The sequence below is a fragment of the Carcharodon carcharias genome, chromosome 16, assembly GCF_017639515.1.
Source record: "Carcharodon carcharias isolate sCarCar2 chromosome 16, sCarCar2.pri, whole genome shotgun sequence".
Classification (NCBI taxonomy): domain Eukaryota; kingdom Metazoa; phylum Chordata; class Chondrichthyes; order Lamniformes; family Lamnidae; genus Carcharodon; species Carcharodon carcharias.
In genome coordinates, this window is record NC_054482.1 from 75739157 (window position 1) to 75758458 (window position 19302).

Here is a 19302-nt window from a genome sequence, read left to right on the forward strand (position 1 = left end):
CCAATGGGGTGAATTGTTTGGAAGGTTTGGCACTTACAGCACTGCTGACAGCACAAGTGACATTGAATCATTCTGCAACTGATCTTAGGTTTAAGGATACCAGAGTTTTAGATGCGTATATGATGTTCCACAGCTGAAAAATCTCGTTGCTTCACACCTTGAATTTAGTTGCTTTCTTTCACTACTTAAAAAGCTGTAAGTGAGGGAAGGAGCATGTAGATCCTCCACTCACTGTGACCATGATGATTTAAAAAATGACGACCGAGACCAGGCAGCCAGGTTTTTTAATAAATCTGTGTGTGCAAGCATTATCCAAGTTTAGGTGATTTAGCATGCAGTATGATAGTATCTTGCTTACAAATAAGACTATCTGCTCACTCCAGGAAGCATAGCATGTTCACTTTTTTTTGTGTTATTACATACAATCATGAGGTTGTAATTGACTTGCATATTAAAACATCCTCTTTGACTTTGGAAATTAACAATAGATTTCCAATCTCTGAACACATTGCAAGAACATAATGTTAAAGTCAAAGACATGAATCTCTTGATTTGATTCTGTAACCCATATGCTGAATGTATAATTATTCTTCTGAATTTATATACATATTATCTAAAAAAAACTTTGAAACGCATGTTTGCTGTTTCATCTTAGCTAATGTTTCATAATGTTGTAACGTGCTAATACATTATCAATATTTGTTAAGTAGAGGTTTGGTTCGAGCAAGAGTTTCTTTCTGAAGATATTTTTTCTCTGTAACAGCTTACACAAATTTGTCTGTGGAGGTACAAGTACACAAAATCTTTTGCAAGCATAATGTGTCCTCACACAAATTCCTAACTTTGGTTGTATTTGTTAATGGCAGCTGTTGAGCAGGAGCTCTTTCCTTACCCAGGTAGGGAAAGAAAGTTGGAGGCTAACTCCTTTTCTTTCTCCTCTTGACCGTTATCTGGTGGTCGGTTCAGGGCAACACTGAGAGAAGCATGAGAACCTGTTGCTTTCCTTCCTACTCACCTATGTGCCTGAGGAGTCAGGTGAATGGGTAGCAAACGAATAATCTTCAAATAAAAAATTTAATCTGTTGACAAATGTTTCCCCCTAAAATTAAGACCCTTTATTTCAGAGCTATGTGTTTGGAATATTTGGAATTAAGGGATTGTAGCAGCATGTGGACAAAGTTATGTGCCACACTCATGTCCAAGATCAAATGCACATGACCCTTCAGTGGTGTAGGTTGTATTTTTGTTGCTGGGGGCTTTCTTGAGGCTTTGAAATGTGACTTCACTGGAATTTTTACGGTGTAAAATAGATTTTAATCCCATATTGTCCCTTGTATGTAAAATTTTGGTTCTGAATGTCTTGAGTATGTTTGAAACCAATTCAAGCGCCTGTTTACTGGAAAATTAGTAGTGCTGTGCTTGGGCAGCACTACTTGGTCACCAACACATGGCAAGCTGAAGAAAAGAATGCTAAAATCCTAAATCATGAACACTTCTAAGAAAAGTAACTCAAGGGAACAGATCTTAAAGGACACCAAGTTTAGAATATAGTCTTGATAGCTATCACATTCAATTTACTTCAATCTCAATATATCAGTAATATGCTAATGGTCCATTTCCACAGCCTTCATTTTCGGATGGAACAAGTGTCAAATTTCACTTTATCAATATAAAAATTGACAAAATAATTTGTTTTTCAGCCTTCTGTTTTGTAATTGTCATGGATTCCTTTAATGTTAAATGAATAACTTGAATATTCAACTGTTACTGATAGGTTGCTGAATCTTAGATATTGCAATAAATCATTACTGATATTTTGGTGCTTCTTTGCATTGTGCTTTTATATGTAATCACGGTGGTTGAGACCATAACAGCCTAAATTATTGCAACATGAAAATGCAAGCAAAATACTGCAGATGCTGGAAATCTGAAATAAAAACAAATGGGTTTTGATGGGATGTATACATCTTGCTATCTGAGCTTCGTGCCACTATTAGCATCTGCCTTAGTCTTTAGTACTATCATTACCACTCCCTTTACCTTGTGTCCATGACATCTTTGTCAAATCTCTCCTGAGCTCCCAGCTATCCCAGACCTTCTATTTTGCTGCACCCCCCACTCTTCAACAGTATAAAAACCAACACATTTCTACCTCACTTCAACTCTGAAGAAGTCATATGGACTTGAAATGTTAATTGTTTCTCTCTCCACAAGATGCTGCCAAACCTGCTGAATTTTTCCAGAATTTTCTGTTTTTATTACGACATGAACCCTTGTTCATGAAGTTTCCAAGATGACAACAAAACAATGGTAGCTAAATCACACTTCTGGTCAACAACAACAATTTGTATTTATATAGTATTTCCAACATACTAAAACATTCTAAGGCGCTTCACTAGTGATTATGAAACAAAATTTGACGCAAAGCCCCATTAGGACAGGTTAAGGAGAGGCAGTGATGTAGTGGTATTGTCGCTGGACCAGTAATCCAGCAACTCAGGGTAATGCTCTGGGGACCTAGGTTCGAATCCCACCACTGTAGATGGTGGAATTTGAATCAATAAATATCTGGAATTAAAAGTCTTAATGATGACCATGAAACCATTGTTGATTGTCATAAAAACCCATCTGGTTCAATAATGCCCTTTAGCGCAGGAAATCTGCCATCCTTACCTGGCCTGGCCTACATGCCTTCAGACCCATAGCAATGTGGTTGACTCTTAAATGCCCTCTGAAATGTCCTAGCAAGTCACTCATTTATTTCACAATTACTACAAAGTCTAGCTATAAGGAACAAAACTGGACAGACCACCCGGTGTTGGCCAAGGCACCATAAATGACAATGGCAAACTCAGTCCTGTCGACCCTCCTCCTTACTAACAGCTGGGGCTTGTGTCAGAGACTAGTCGAGCAACATAGTCATCCTAACGGAATCACACCTTACAGATAATGTCCCAGAAATCACCATTACCAACCCTGGATATGTCCTGTCCCACTGGGAGGACAGACATAACAGAGGTGGTGACATGGGTGGTATACAGTCAGGAGGGAGTTGCCCTGGGAATCCTCAACATTGACTCTGGACCCCATGAAGTCTCATGGCATCAGGTCAAACATGGGCAGGGTAACTTCCTGCTGATTACCATGTACCGCCCTCCCTCAGCTGATGAGTCCAGGTTGAACACCACTTGGAGGAAGCACTAAGGGTGGCAAGGATGCTGAATGTACCCTTGGTGGGGGAATTCAATATCCATCGCCAAGAGTGGCTTTGTAGCACCACAACTGACCAAGCTGACCAAATCCTAAAGGACATAGCTGTTAGACTGGGTCTGCGGCATGTGGTGAGGGAACCAACAAGAGGGAAGAGCATACTTGACCTCATCCTTGCCAATCTGCCTGTCATAGATACAGCTGTCCATGACAGTATTGATAGGAGTGACCACTGCACAGTCCTTGTTGACGAAGTCTCGTCTTCACATTGAGAATCCCTCCATCGTATTGTGCAACTCGAGACTGGGCATCCATGAGGCATTGTGGACCATTGGCAGCAGCTGAATTGTACTTGACCACAATCGGTAACCTCATGGCCTGGCATATCCCCCACTCTATCATTATCATCAAGCCAGAGTTTCAATGAAAAGTGCAAGAGGACATGCCAAGAACAGCACCATTACACCTAAAAGTGAAGTGTCAACCTGGTGAAGCTACAACATAGGGCTACTTACATGGCAAGCAGCATGTGATAGAAGAGCTAAGAGATCCCACAACCAATGGATCAGGCCTAAGCTCTGCAGTCCTGCCACATCCAGTTGTGAATGGTGGTGGACAATTAAACAACTCACTCAAGGAGGAAGCTCCACAAATATCCCCATCCTCAATGATGGGGGAGCTCAGCAGATCAGTGCAAAAGATAAGGCTAAAGCATTTGCAAGAACCTTCAGCCATTAGTGCCAAGTGGATGATCCATTTCAGACTCCTCCTGAGGTCTCCAGCAAGTCTTCAGCCAATTCAATTGACCTCAGTGTGATATTAAGAAACTGCTGAAGGCATTGGATGCAGCAAAGGTTATGGGTCCTGAAAATATTCTGGCAATAGTGTGGAAGACTTGTGCTCCAGAGTTTATTGTGTACCTAACCAAGCTGTTCCAGTACAGCTACAAGACTAGCCATCTACCCAGCAATATGGAAAATTGCCCAGGTATGTCTTGCACACAAAAAGCAGGGCAAGTCCAACCTGGCCAGTTACCACCCCATTAATCTTCTCGCAATCACCAGTAAAGTAATGGAAGGGGTCATCAACAGTGCTATCAAGCAGCATTTAGCAAGAGCCAGACTCCAGACCTCATTACACTTTGGTTCAGACATGGACAGAAGAGTTGAACTCTAGAGGTGAGGTGAGATGCCACATCCCATGAACAAATATTTAATAAAAAAAGAAAAGCTTGGTCAAAGATGTACATTTTAAAGGGTAAATCTTAGAAGAGAAGACGGACATAAAGGTTTAAGGAGGAAATTCCAGAGCTTACAGCCTAAGAACTAAAGCATATCTTGTCAATGGTAAAGCAAAGATGTGCAAGAGGCCAGAATTGGAGGAGAGTAGAGATTATTGAGGGTTGTAGGGCTGGAGGAGGTTACAGAGATGGGGAAGAATGAGACCACAGAGGGATTTGAAAACAAAAATGAGGATCTTAAAATTGAGAGTTTGTTGGACTGGGTGCCATTGTAGATCATTGAGTGATTAGTGAACAGGACTTTGTGTGAGTTAGGAGACAAGCAGCAGAGAGTTTTGGATGAATATGTAATGTGGCAGACTGACCAGATGAGCATTTGAGTGCTTGAGTCTTTGGTAACAAAAGGCACAAATGAGGCTTTGAGCAGCAAATGACATTAAGGCAGGGAAAGAAGCGGACAGCGTTACGGAGGTGGAAGAAGGTGGTCTTGGTGGTGGAGAGCATTTGGATCAGCTGTCAGGTCAAATAAGATTCCAAGGCTGCAAGCAGATGGTTGAACTTCAGACAGTGGTCAGGTCAAGTTAAGGAGTTGATGACTATGGTACTGAGTTGTGGCAGGGACCAAGGACAATATTTAATTGGAAGAAATTTCTGCTTATTCTATACTTGGTCATATAAACTGAGTGACAGATCAAAAGCAATGGAGGGCTTGAATGTGAATTGGTGATGTAAAACTTGGTTGAGCAAGCAGTTAATAACCTTTTTGCTATATAATTTGCATAGTTTTCTGTATTAAATACAAATAGTGTTGAATGTATTAGATACTATACTTCCCAATTGATTAAGCCTAAACTGTTAAAGAAAATTGCATGTGAAAATGTAAATTCCAGTTATCTCAATCTTGTCACTTGATGTAAACTTCACTAGTGTGAGTGGTTCCTGTTATCTGTCTGTCCAGAAATATTCTATTTTCAAAATACAAGACATGAAGAAAGTGATGCTATATAGCAAAACAAAAAGCATAAGTAATTCAATTCTTGAAATATTTATTTCACTGCTGGATGAGATATATCAAGCCCTCTGTATTTGAAGGCAGTTCCCAATCTGTAGTTGTTGTAGAATCATAGAATGGTTATATTGTCAAGACTTTTCAGAATTTTTTGGGGGCATATTGTGTTTAGGTAAATTTTTGTGTGGTGAAATCTTTGGCTTAGTTTTGTGGACACGACTGAAGTGTTTTGTCTTAAAACTGAATTCAGAGGTTGTAATGTTTCAGTTTTCTGTATCGGCCTACCTCGTGGTATTCTACAAGTTATTACTTGCTTAAACCAAACAACGAATTGTGAACCCAAGTTGTTCCCAGCTGGTGTGTAAAAAAAAAAATAAATCTGCCCGGCTGTTTGGTCCACTTGAATTTTGTGTGCTTGTGAGCCTGCTCAATATTTGTGTTATCTTCTTGAAATGGTATTTTGATTAACTGCATACTTTTGAAAATTCTATGAATGAACAAATCAATCTTTTGGTTCTCTGCATTTCGTCCTTCTAAACTGTTGTGCCTCCTGTAAGTTTTTTAGGTTCGGGAGTCACAGATCACCCAAAAGGGCAGTCGAGAACTCAAGTGATTTTAAAGTAATTTATTAGAAAGCAACCGGTTAAAATGATGCATATGCTAAATAGACAGGAAGAGCATATAACTGTGACAGGTGAGAGCAGTTTACCAACCCCAGAGAACAAATGAGCGAATGTAGCCAATCTCTACAGATGGAAGTGGCAGTCCCTTGTCTGTTTGCTAGCAGCAGTCTTCTCACTTTGTGCTTTGTCTTCTCAAGCTGACTGAGGTGTTAGGAAGCTCTTTGCCTTCTGCCAGGTGAGGACTGTCCCCTCAACCCTGGGCTCCCATTGATACACTTTATTTCTAGGGGCTGGTTGTTGCCGTACGTCGACTGCTTGTTCGAATCCATCTGAATAATGCTGAAAGAACGGGTACCCAAGCTGTGACCAACCCCCTGCCCACCCCATCCCATTCCATCCAACACTTTGGCTGAGGTCATCTTTAGCTTAACAAATGCACTCAGCATGAAATAACTCCTGCCAGACGCTTGTAAAGGTAAGAGGGTACAAAATGCTGTCCGGGTACAAAATGCTGTCCGGGTACAAAATGCTGTCCTATTCATGAAAGGATGTCAATGCTTAAATCTGTACGAGGAGATCATAGAAAAGATTGACAACATTCTATTTGGTTATCCCTGGACCAATGTTAGCATGTAAATTGCCAGAATGTATGAAGATATCTCGTATTGCCAACCGCCTGGTTCTAACTGGTGTTTGATTCTCAGAGGGGGAAACCTTGTTGGATCAGATGTCTCCTGCCTTGAAAAAAATCATGGGGAAACAGTAATTTCCTTCAGCCTTCATGAAACAAATGGGGCATTCCATGGTGAGACAAAGAACAGGGCCCAAGGATTGATTGCCAGATTTAGAAATGGTTCAGGGGCAAAGACAGAAATATTTTTGTTCAATATTTTATAGACCTGGTTCTTGCTCATCAATATTTATTTGTAGAAAATGTAATTTGGATTGAAATAACTGTTGGCTACTTTTTTTTTACATAGCTTGTGCTCTAAATATGAGCAAACTTTTAGACAATTCATGAGTCCTTGGAGTGAAGTGAAGCTCTTAATAGTGTTGCTTTTAAAATCAGTTTTAATAAACTTGCACATAAAGCTAAGTCATAACATTCCTTCAGATATTGACTGCATTTCATGTTGTACAAGACTTGTCCACGTTATATAAAGTCTCTTGTGATTAATCTGAGCAAGGAACTTTTGTTGATTTGACAGACTGGTGTGAATACCCAAATAATCCAGCTACTATCCTGTTAGGTATAGGGAATTGTAATTATATCGTTACAGTTGTTTAAAAGAAAAGCTCTGCACCACTGCATTATCTATGATGTGTGAATGAACTTCAAACCTCCTGAACTAAATCATTGTGTTCTAACCTATTAGTTCACTGGACTGATTATCTAGAATAGCTCAAAGCATTTTAATGTATCCTCTCCTCTCCACCCCCTCCTTCACTTAACCCCCCATTTCATTAAGCATGTTGGAAAATTTAATTCTCTTTGAAAGTGTTCTTAAAATGTTTTGCACCACAGACAACTTGGTTACATTTCATAACACTGAACTCAAAGAGTGTATATAAAATATGCACGATAAACTCTTTATTTGGATGGATTGCATAATAGAGGCAAGTTCCAAGCTTCTGTTCAGTATTGTTCTTATAATGTTTGTGGTGGGGGTAGGGGGGAGGGGCAGAGCACAATTTAATGATGTAAATGCTTTCTAAAATATGTTACTGGATTCCAGAGTGATGCTGGATCCAGTTTTACTTGTAGTGTGGGGAATTGGAGACATAGATAGATGGTTTGGGATTGATGAGATGCAATGTGTTAGTGTAGAGAGCATTGAGGCACCCCGCAATGCCTGTAACCCGAGCTCTTCAACATTAACCCAGCCACTCCCACTATTGCTGCTGATTTTCACCAAAGTAAATGCCCTTGGCCTGTGCCTGACCGTGCAAACTCTCCCACCTTCTATTTCTACTTCCCACTGTGGTTAGGTTTGTCTCAGCCCGAGCTAAAATGCACACCATTCTGTGCCCCTGAGCAAGCAAAACAAAATGACAAGGTAAGCAGAAAAACATCAGCAAATCAGGAGATGGAGAACTGGCAGCAATAAGTCAGAAGGCATGGATAACAAACCATATGTGCCGATTTTCCCTGGAACGATGTTATGGGTGATCTGCTAGTAACATATCCAGACTTTGGGTGGAATATGCACTTTCAGCATTTTCATTTTCTTGTCAGGATGTGTCTGTAATGCCTGTTTGTCACACTTGAACATACCTATATATTATGTTCAGCTTTGAATTCTCCCATCCCAATTTCCAAGATAGGTGGTGCTTGTTCTTTGCCTTGCTATCCATTTGAGTCCTGTTTTAACAAAAGCTAAATTGGATCTAAGGCCAGTGCTCGTTCCTTCTGCTCCCCTCACTGAACAGCTTTATCTTCTGCTCCCTGCCCTGAGAGATGTTCTTGTGTTGTTTCTTTGCATCTAGTCTGTTAACGGAGCCCAACTTGCACTGAGATCAAACAAGTTGCCCGTGCAACCAACCTTGGCAACATAAGTACCAAAAAAAGATATATACCTATTGGAGTTTAGAAGAATGAGAGGTGATCATGTTGAAACATATGAGATCCTGAGAAGACTTGAGAGGGTGGATGCTGAAAGAATGTTTCCCCTTGTGGGAGAGACAAGAACTAGGGAACACAGTGTAAAAATAAAAGGCCTCCCTTTCAAAATGGAGATGATAAGAATTTTTTTCCTCTGAGGTTGTTAGCTTGTGGAATTCTCGTCTGCAGAAACCAATGGAGGCTTGGTCATTGAATATAATCAAGGATAGATTTTTGATAGACAAGGGAGTCAAAGGTTATGGGAGCAGACAGGAAAATGGAGTTGAGACCTCAATCAAATTAGCCATGATTTTATCGAATGGTGGAGCTGGCTTGAAGGGCTGAATGGCCTACTTCTTCAAAGTCCTATGTTAATGACTTTGCTATCTCAGCTCCAGCAGCCTACCTATTTTCGTTTTATGCTTTGGATGTGCTGTGCAAACATTTGCGTCTTCCCTTCATTTCTGTACGTGTTAAGGCCTAGCTGCAGATACAGCATGGTACATTTCCTTCCAAACTAAAACTAAAAGCACCAACACGTTTACTTGCTGAGCCTCTTCTTGGTTTATATTTACACTATTTTATTAAAATTTGGTCTTGGGTTGTGAACATGCTATTGTTGTTCATCCCTCATTTCCCTGAACCATTGAGTCAATTACACAGTGTGGTACTGGAGATATATGCAGAAGATTCCCTTTCCTTAAAGATGTTTGGTCTTTATGGCAATCTGGCAGCTTTAATAGTCGTTTTCTGATTTCATTGAATTCAATTTCACCACAAGAAGCCTTGCTGGGGTTTGAACTCTTGCCCAGAAGTTTGCAGGGGTGGGTTGGAGGCCGTAAACCAATAACCTGTATGTCCTACCAAATCTAATGGCAGGAGTTTTTTTTTTAGCTGTTTCCCAACTGGCAGCTGGCCAAATGGAGGTGGGGAGTGACCAAATGTTTCCTTGAGGGTCCAAAGGTGCACCCTGCTCCTTCTGGCCCAAAAGGAGTGCCAATATATACATTTGCCTTAGGGATCCAGCAGCTCCCATCTCTCTTTCACAACGGAGTTTTCTGACCCCTGGGAAACCAGTGTAGCAAAAGTTAATTTTAAATTGGGCTTTCAATTACACTCTTAACTGCCTGATTTAAGTATATTAATTATTTACCTGCCTGTCCATGGGACATCCTGCTATCCGCTGCTGTGGGAAAAAAAATGGTGGCGGGTGCATCATGTGTATGCCCTACCAAGCCTAGCCAGGACAATGCTGGGAGGATGTTTTCCTAGCTAGAGTGTCTAAAACTAAGAGTCACCATCTCAAAATAAGGGCTTTAGGACTAATATGAGGAGAATTTATTTCCATTCAAGTACTGTGAATTCTTTGGCATTCTCTACTGCCAAAAACTGGGGCCCCCCCATCCCCTCACCCGACCTGTCTTATCTTATGTGACTGGACAGGTGGATGCCTCATCTCACCCTGGCACTGTTTTACTCATGGCCCATACCAAGTGGGTAGCCCAGCAGCTTTAGCTGTGTGGGATGGTGTCTGGCAAGGGGCAGTACCTCCTTTTTAGGGGTTCCTTGTGCCCTTCAGAGGAGCTCACCACAAAGTTATAACCCTCCCCCTCACCCCAGCCCCTCATAACTGGTCCCCAACCCCCTCACTACTCTCACGGGCGCTGATACCCTGGACTTGCCTTCAGTCTAGTTTCCATTAGCTCCTCTTTTTCAGGTACTGGCTGTAGTTTGAGCAGTGACTACTGCTCAGATTTGGTGCTCCTGGGACTACAGATCAGCTGGCCATCTGATTGGCTGGCAGCTCTCCAAGGTGTGACTTCCTCCTCCAGATGAGGGTGGAAGTCTTGCTTTTTGCCAGTTAATGCCCCATTGAACATTAAATGGCCACTGGGTAGCTGATAACAGCAGGGATGTGTTCCCTGTCAACTCTTCAGGTCGTGGGGTGGAAAACCATCTGAAAAATTCTTCCCTTAGTCTCTGGGTTATATTGAAGTCTTGAGGTCGACTGATTTTTGGATTCTACAGGAATTCGGGAATGTGAGATTAGTGTCCCAAGGTGTAGCTGAAATAGAAGATCAGCCATGAGCATATTGAATGGCTGACTAGATTTTGGAAGTCAGGGTGGTGACTGGGGGTAGGCGGTAGAGAGGTGTGATGTTGCTGCTCCTGCTCTCATTTCTTATGTTCTTATAAAACAGTTCTTCAAAGCAAACAAGCAAATTTAGTTGGAAAGAAATTGAATGCATCATTTGGATTTTGCAGACTTTCAAAATTCTCATTAGATTTCAATGATAACCACCTATGTTTGCTCACCTCCTCAATGAACCACTCAGCCTCACTACCTCTTTAATTCATTACTTCCAATTCCTAAACCTATTGTTGTCCTTTAAGTTACTAGCTACTTCCTCCAACAATCAACCCAAATTCTCACTGTGATTATGTCATTCAATATCTAAGCATTGACAACTGACTAGTATCCCCATCTCCTCGACTACTCATCACCACTTCCTTACCAATTCCTAAATGGTTACAAAATCGGTTCTTCTTCCCAAAAAGCCTATGCTTTGAAATCCTAGTGTGTGGGGCCCACAAGCTGAAGGTGTGGCAGTCAAAAGTGGGGTGAAGAGTGAGGAGTTGCACAAAAGGCCTGAGCCAGAAGAATACCAAGTTTACAAGGATGTAATACTGGGAGGTTGCAAATATTGGGTAATGCAAGGCCATAGATTTAAACATGAGGATGAGAATTTTAAATTAGATGAATTGTACTCCTTGTACCAGGAGCCAATGTAGGTCAGTCAGCACTGGGCTGATGGCAAGTCGAGACTTGGTGAAAATTACAATATGGACGGCAGAGTTTTGGATGGACTTGTGTTAATGGAGGCTGAAAGATAGCCTGCCAGCAGAGCATTGGAATACTTGAGGCTGGAGGTAACAAAAGTATGAATAAGCGTTTCGGCGGAAGATGAGCTGAGGCAGGAATAGAAACTGGCGATATTACTCTGGTGACAGTAAATGGTCTTTGTAATGGAGAGTTATGTAGTTGGAAGCTCAGCTCTGTTAAATAAGATGGCAATATTCTTACTGTCTCGGGCCAAGTCTATTTATAGACAGTGGGGCTGCAGGGGGATGTTGGGTGGGGATGGGGGAAAGAGAACCAGTAGTGAGCGAACAGAGTTTGTTAAGGGAGCCAAATACAATTACCTTGGCTTTCCCAGTGTCAACTGGAGGAAATTGGTGCTCATCGAGAACTTCTTATTTTGACAAGTAGTCTGATAAATATGGAGGCAGTGGTTATTTGAGAGTGATGGTGGTAATAATTCTATTCTTATTTCTTTGCCTGGGTACTTATCGAACTGTTGGGGGTTATGAAGAGATGTGGAGTTTGCTTTTTTGGATTTATGTGTTATTACCAGCTGGAGTGCTCAGAACTTGACTACCATCAATTGCCATTTGAATGGAAGAGCATCATAATTGAGCTGTATTTTTTTTAAATGAGCATACTTGTGCCTGAATTTCAGATAAAACTTGAAGGGAAAAAAAATATGGGAATATGAAAAAGAGTGAGGAAGTGGGATTAACTGGATTGCTCTTCAAAAGAGCTGGCATAGATTTGATGGGCTGAATGGCTTCCTCCTGTTGTACTACTGTACTATTGTATGAACTGCAGAAATCTAGAATTTAGATGCTCCCCTGTCCTTGTGTATCTAGCTAAAGCAACAATCCAGTTCTTCTCAAGTGATTTCAAAGGCCCTTTCTCTTATTCTTCATATTGAAAAACTAATCCTCCTGCTGATCCAACTGCAAATTAAATCAGCTATTGTTGTTCTTCTGTTCTGTTGCAGTCAAATGCATACCAAAATGCAAGTCCAGTTAGAATCGTAGTCTCTTAGAGTGAAGGTTATCGATTACAATATCGTCCTATCAAATGTATTTTCCACAGCTTCACCTGCTGCATCTTGCAACACACCCAACAATGCCCATTGAATGTGCAATCTTGCCTTGCCTAAGTAAAGGGAGGGAGAAAAGCTCGAACAGAATTTGTTGTTTGTCCACCTCCTTTAGAGTTCAGTGCTTTCATTGAAGTAATCTGCAAAGTTTTGAAGGCTTTGGGTTTTTCAGCCAGTGATATGGCCTTGAGGCTTTTATTTGCCAACCCCACCATTTTAGACCTTAAGAATCTGGTTTCCGCCAGTAGTTTTTTTTTACAATGACAATTAAACTTTTTGAAGATTTTTCTTTAGTAGCTTACACTTGAAGGGATGACTAATGCATTATAAAGGCAAGTTTTAGAGATAAATTTTCTGTTATTGCTGTATTTTATTTTGAAATGATTAGGCTTGAATGAGTTACATCAGCTACTCCTGTGAATTCCTTTTGAATCTAAAAGAAATCCTGGTTTGAAATACAAGGTCAAAGAGGCCTCTGAAGTACTAAATCAGCTACAGCACAACTTGTAGTGTACAGAGGATATTCTGCACTCAAATACTAGAATATAATAATTGGTAACCCACTTCTCCCACATTACAAGTTTCCTAGCTCAGCTGGGTTCTTGTAGATGGTAACTGAGTTATTGCAAGACATTCATCCTCTGGGGGAGAAGAAGAACTCTCAAAGGAGTTAGCCTTCCTGGTCTGACCTAATCATATTTCTGCATCTGGATGTTTATGCTATGGGCTACGCAGCCCCCAAGTTGATGATCTGACTGTGAAGCCTACTTGTGCTTATGTATTTTATTTTCTTGGGTTTTTTAATTTTAATTTTGTAGTTTGAAGGTTTGCAAAAGATTGGTGGCTCATTGGTGTATAAATCTTGAAGTGAAACATCAAACTTTGTATCACAGCTTGATGTATAGTAGGATCATTGGTTTAAACATTAATTTGATGCAAATATCCAAGTGTTCCCACAAAGCCAAGTTGTATAGATACTCCTGTGTGCTATCTCATGGATAGAGACCTTGGAGCAGGTTTTCCTCTTTTCTTAGCTGAGGAATGATGGAAATAGAGAGGAGCTGCAGGAGGATGAACATCTAAAAGCTGAGTGTGTGAAAATAAGGCTTTAGGGAATAGCACTTTTTTAAAGGATAAAATCTTTGTGCCATTTAACTTTTTGAATCAAAAAATTCTACAAAATATTTTGAATTAAAATTAGTATGTTGTAGCTTTGAAATTGTGTAAATAAAAAAAATGGTCATATTACATGCATTTTCTTTGCTTGGTTTTAACTCCTGGATTCCCTTTGGGTACTTACAGATATGTAAACACATTACTGAAGCTGATCCCTCAGGTCCTGCAATTGCAGGAGCAGCTGAGACAAGCTGTTCAAAATGGAGACATGGAGACATCACATGGTATCTGCAGAATCGCTGTGGCTCTTGGAGAAAATCACTCAAGGTTCAGTTTGCAATATTCTTATTTCCCTTGCACTTCAATCCTGTTTTACCAATTGTTACTCTCTGGAGAATCATTTTGAAACAAAAATGAAGCCTAGAAAATGTTGTCTGATCTGCTTTGAAGTATGTTAAATTTGGTATGTTCCCCTTCTCTGTAGTGCTAGATCTAGTTTGTGATGATATTGGCCCTTAGCTTGGAGGAGAGTTGGCCCTTAATGAGCAATTGTGGTTGAAGCAAGAAGTAACCACCTTACATGTGATTATAACAGATGGAAACATGTTTGTACTCAAAAGAGTTACATGTGATTATGAGCTTGGCCTAAATAGCCAAGTGGTTATGGTACTGGGTTTGTAACCCCAAGATCAAGAGTTCAAATCTCACAATGGCAAACTATGAAACAATGTAACTTCATCTGAAACAGATGGAAACAGGTTTACTCAAAAGAGTATCAAGAGTTCAAATCTCACAATGGCAAAACTATGAAACAATGTAACATCTGAAACAGATGGAAATGGGTTTGTACTCGAAAGAGTTACAACACTTCCTGAAATTCTCATCTGTGCTTGGCCTAAATAGCCAGGTGGTTATGGTACTGGGTTTGTAACCCCAAGATCAAGAGTTCAAATCTCACAATGGCAAACTATGAAACAAATGGAAACGTGTTTGTACTTGAAAGAGTTACAGCACAAACCATGAATGTAAAGAGTTTGTATATAACTGTATAATTTTATGAGCTTGGCCTAAATAGCCAAGTGGTTATGGTACTGGGTTTGTAACCCCAAGATCAAGAGTTCAAATCTCACACTGGCAAACTATGAAACAAATGGAAACGTGTTTGTACTTGAAAGAGTTACAGCACAAACCATGAATGTAAAGAGTTTAGCTTGGCCTAAATAGCCAAGTGGTTATGGTACTGGGTTTGTAACCCCAAGATCAAGAGTTCAAATCTCACAATGGCAAACTATGAAACAATGTAACTGCATCTGAAACAGATGGAAACGGGTTTGTACTCGAAAGAGTTACATGTGATTATGAGCTTGGCCTAAATAGCCAAGTGGTTATGGTACTGGGTTTGTAACCCCAAGATCAAGAGTTCAAATCTCACAATGGCAAAACTATGAAACAATGTAACATCTGAAACAGATGGAAATGGGTTTGTACTCGAAAGAGTTACAACACTTCCTGAAATTCTCATCTGTGCTTGGCCTAAATAGCCAGGTGGTTATGGTACTGGGTTTGTAACCCCAAGATCAAGAGTTCAAATCTCACAATGGCAAACTATGAAACAAATGGAAACGTGTTTGTACTTGAAAGAGTTACAGCACAAACCATGAATGTAAAGAGTTTGTATATAACTGTATAATTTTATGAGCTTGGCCTAAATAGCCAAGTGGTTATGGTACTGGGTTTGTAACGCCAAGATCAAGAGTTCAAATCTCACACTGGCAAACTATGAAACAAATGGAAACGTGTTTGTACTTGAAAGAGTTACAGCACAAACCATGAATGTAAAGAGTTTGTATATAACTGTATAATTTTATGAGCTTGGCCTAAATAGCCAAGTGGTTATGGTACTGGGTTTGTAACCCCAAGATCAAGAGTTCAAATCTCACACTGGCAAACTATGAAACAAATGGAAACGTGTTTGTACTTGAAAGAGTTACAGCACAAACCATGAATGTAAAGAGTTTAGCTTGGCCTAAATAGCCAAGTGGTTATGGTACTGGGTTTGTAACCCCAAGATCAAGAGTTCAAATCTCACAATGGCAAACTATGAAACAATGTAACTTCATCTGAAACAGATGGAAACAGGTTTACTCAAAAAGAGTATCAAGAGTTCAAATCTCACAATGGCAAACTATGAAACAATGTAACTTCATCTGAAACAGATGGAAATGGGTTTGTACTCGAAAGAGTTACATGTGATTATGAGCTTGGCCTAAATAGCCAAGTGGTTATGGTACTGGGTTTGTAACCCCAAGATCAAGAGTTCAAATCTCACACTGGCAAACTATGAAACAAATGGAAACGTGTTTGTACTTGAAAGAGTTACAGCACAAACCATGAATGTAAAGAGTTTGTATATAACTGTATAATTTTTAAGCTTGGCCTAAATAGCCAAGTGGTTATGGTACTGGGTTTGTAACCCCAAGATCAAGAGTTCAAATCTCACAATGGCAAACTATGAAACAATGTAACTTCATCTGAAACAGATGGAAACGGGTTTGTACTCGAAAGAGTTACATGTGATTATGAGCTTGGCCTAAATAACCAAGTGGTTATGGTACTGGGTTTGTAACCCCAAGATCAAGAGTTCAAATCTCACAATGGCAAACTATGAAACAATGTAACTTCATCTGAAACAGATGGAATCGGGTTTGTACTCGAAAGAGTTACATGTGATTATGAGCTTGGCCTAAATAGCCAAGTGGTTATGGTACTGGGTTTGTAACCCCAAGATCTAGAGTTCAAATCTCACAATGGCAAACTATGAAACAATGTAACTTCATCTGAAACAGATGGAATTAGGTTTGTACTCAAAAGAGTTACCATGAAAACAATTTTTCTGCGGCTACGTTCGCTGCCGGATGTCCCTGGAGAGGGAAAACGCGGTGTCTGCTGACACTCTCGAGGTCTTCCGTGCTTGGTGGGCACCGCGGGGACTGGGGTGTTTTGTTGACCCCTTTAATCACATTTTGATTTAAAGTTTGTAAGGTTCCTTTAAACTTTGTCCTTGGTTTTACAGCTGACCTGAATTAGGGGCTGTGCCTGATTTATCCCAATTTTGTTGATTTGGATTTCATTTAAAGGATTATCAAGAGTTCAAATCTCAAAATGGCAAACTATGAAACAATGTAACTTCATCTGAAACAGATGGAAACGGGTTTGTACTCGAAAGAAAGAGTTACATGTGATTATGAGCCTGGCCTAAATAACCAAGTGGTTATGGTACTGGGTTTGTAACCCCAAGATCAAGAGTTCAAATCTCACAATGGCAGACTATGAAACAATGTAACTTCATCTGAAACAGATGGAAACGTGTTTGTACTCGAAAGAGTTACATGTGATTATGTAGAAATTAATAGAATCTTTTGAGCTTTGATGGAATGTCCTACCATTGGAAATTTTGGGAGTAAGAAATTCTATGTGGAGTTACATGTGAAGAAGCTGTACCATTAGGTACAGGAAATGTATTAAAACCAAAACCATTGAAGTGATTTTCACTAGAATAATGGAGCAATAACTTATCAAATTTAATTACCACCTCCTCAGATCAGTTTAACATAATTCCATTATCAGCTTTGTTGAACAAAATCTGAGCAATTGTTTGCATTATATAGTGCCATTAACTAGGAAAAAGGTCCTCTTAAGTGCTTCACAGAAGTATAATTAGATAAAAATTAACGATAAACCAAAAAGTAAGGCGCTGTGTGTGTATGTGTGTGTGTGTGTTTTGCTATCTTACTTGGTCTGGCCTACACGTAACTCCACATTACAGAAATATAGTTCATTCTTAACTACCCTGTGAAATGACATAACAAGCCACTCAGTTGTGTCAAACTACTATGGATAAAACATTGTGGGTGTACCTACACCAGATGTATTGCAGCAGTTCAAGAAAGTGACTTACCATCACCTCCTCAAGAGCAATCGGGGATAGGCAATAAATGCTGTCGTTGCCATCATTGCTTAGAAAAGGATCTTAAAGGGTTTACTAAAGGCTTGGTCCAAAATGTTTTAGAGTGGAGAACTTTCGAGAGGGAATTCTATATCTTCAGGCCTGAACAACTGAAGGCACTGCAACCAGTGGTTGGCTCATGTGAATAGACAATGCAAAAGAGCCCAGAGTCAGTGGATTGCAAAATACCTGTTCAAAATGTTCTGGTTTTAAGTAACTTCAGGCTGTGTCTCATTTAAATCCATGTGTAATGTATAATGGGAATTGGAATCACTCTTACAAGCAACAGCAACAGTACAAGCAACTAAAAAAGATATATTTCATTTGTACACAATTTAATCCATTATTATTCTATTAAGTAAAAACTTGAGCTAACTTTTCGCTGGCAAGGGCAGAATTTTTATTGCCTGTGCCTAATTGCTCTTGAGAAGGTGGTGGTGATCAGCTGCTGCAGTCCATGTGGTGTAGGTACACCTACAGTGCTGTTAGGGAGGGTGTTCCAGGATTTTGACCCAGGAACGGTGATATAGTTCAGGGTGTGTGTCAGGATGGTGTGTGGCTTGGAGGTGAACTTGCAGGTGGTGGCGTTCCCATGCAGCTGCTGCCCATGCCAATCTATCATATAGGGTTTGTGGGTTTGGAAGGTGCTGTCGAAGGAGCCTTGATGAGTTGCTGCAGTGCACCTTATAGATGGTACATACTGCTGTCACTGCGTGTGGATGTTGATGGTGGTGGATGGGGTGCCAATCAAGGGGGGATGGTAATGCTATCCTTTTAGCAATGTAAATAATTGGAGAATAGAAGGAAATTTTAACAAACGTATAAGGAAATGTAATTAAGTAAAATAATTTCATTTTAAGTAATTCCTGAAATTTCACAGAAGCCTCTTTTTCCACATAAAGCATATAATATTGTCTTCCTGTTAATATGATGCATTACTGAAATAAAAGTGCCATATTACACTGTTGACCAATAACAGTGTTAATATTAAAATGTCAGTTTTAAAGTATTAAAGCTACAGCTTCCACATTCTCAGAATTACAGATACCCATTTATTCTCTTTGAATTATGTTGTAGCCAAGTGTCCATTGGAAACTTTCTAACTCAAGTTTGTTTGTCCCTTGTACAGAGCCTTGTTGGAGCAAGTGGAGCACTGGCAAACTTTTCTAGCACTTGTCAACATGATCATGTTTTGCACAGGAATTCCAGGCCACTACCCAGTGAATGAAACTACAAGCTCTTTAACCCTTACATTCTGGTATACACTTCAGGTATGAGCAGTATTTTCATATTGAGTAAAATGCAAATATGACATGGCAACTCTAGATGTAAATTTTTGACTAAAATGTAATTTGAGCTAGTGAGTAATCTAATTTCACTGGATAGTGAACAGTCTTGCAGAAAACTTTGATTCTTCCTAATTCTCTGAGTGAATTTGGAAATATTTTCATATTTTTTTCTGAGCTTCTATCCAAAATGGTATAGAGCTTGCTTAATCTTATTTTGTTGTGGCTTAAAAGCCATGGATTCCAGCAGAAGTTTGAGA

General features: G+C 39.9%; 1 protein-coding gene across 1 annotated transcript in view; it reads left to right on the plus strand.

The window, feature by feature from the left end:
- Nucleotides 1-19302, plus strand: part of ipo13b (importin 13b) — a 231266-nt gene that overhangs the window by 35146 nt on the left and 176818 nt on the right. The window contains exons 3-4 of the mRNA XM_041208611.1: nt 13937-14077; nt 18886-19027. Coding sequence (XP_041064545.1) covers nt 13937-14077; nt 18886-19027 — 283 coding nt within the window. The remainder of the gene's footprint in view (nt 1-13936; nt 14078-18885; nt 19028-19302) is intronic.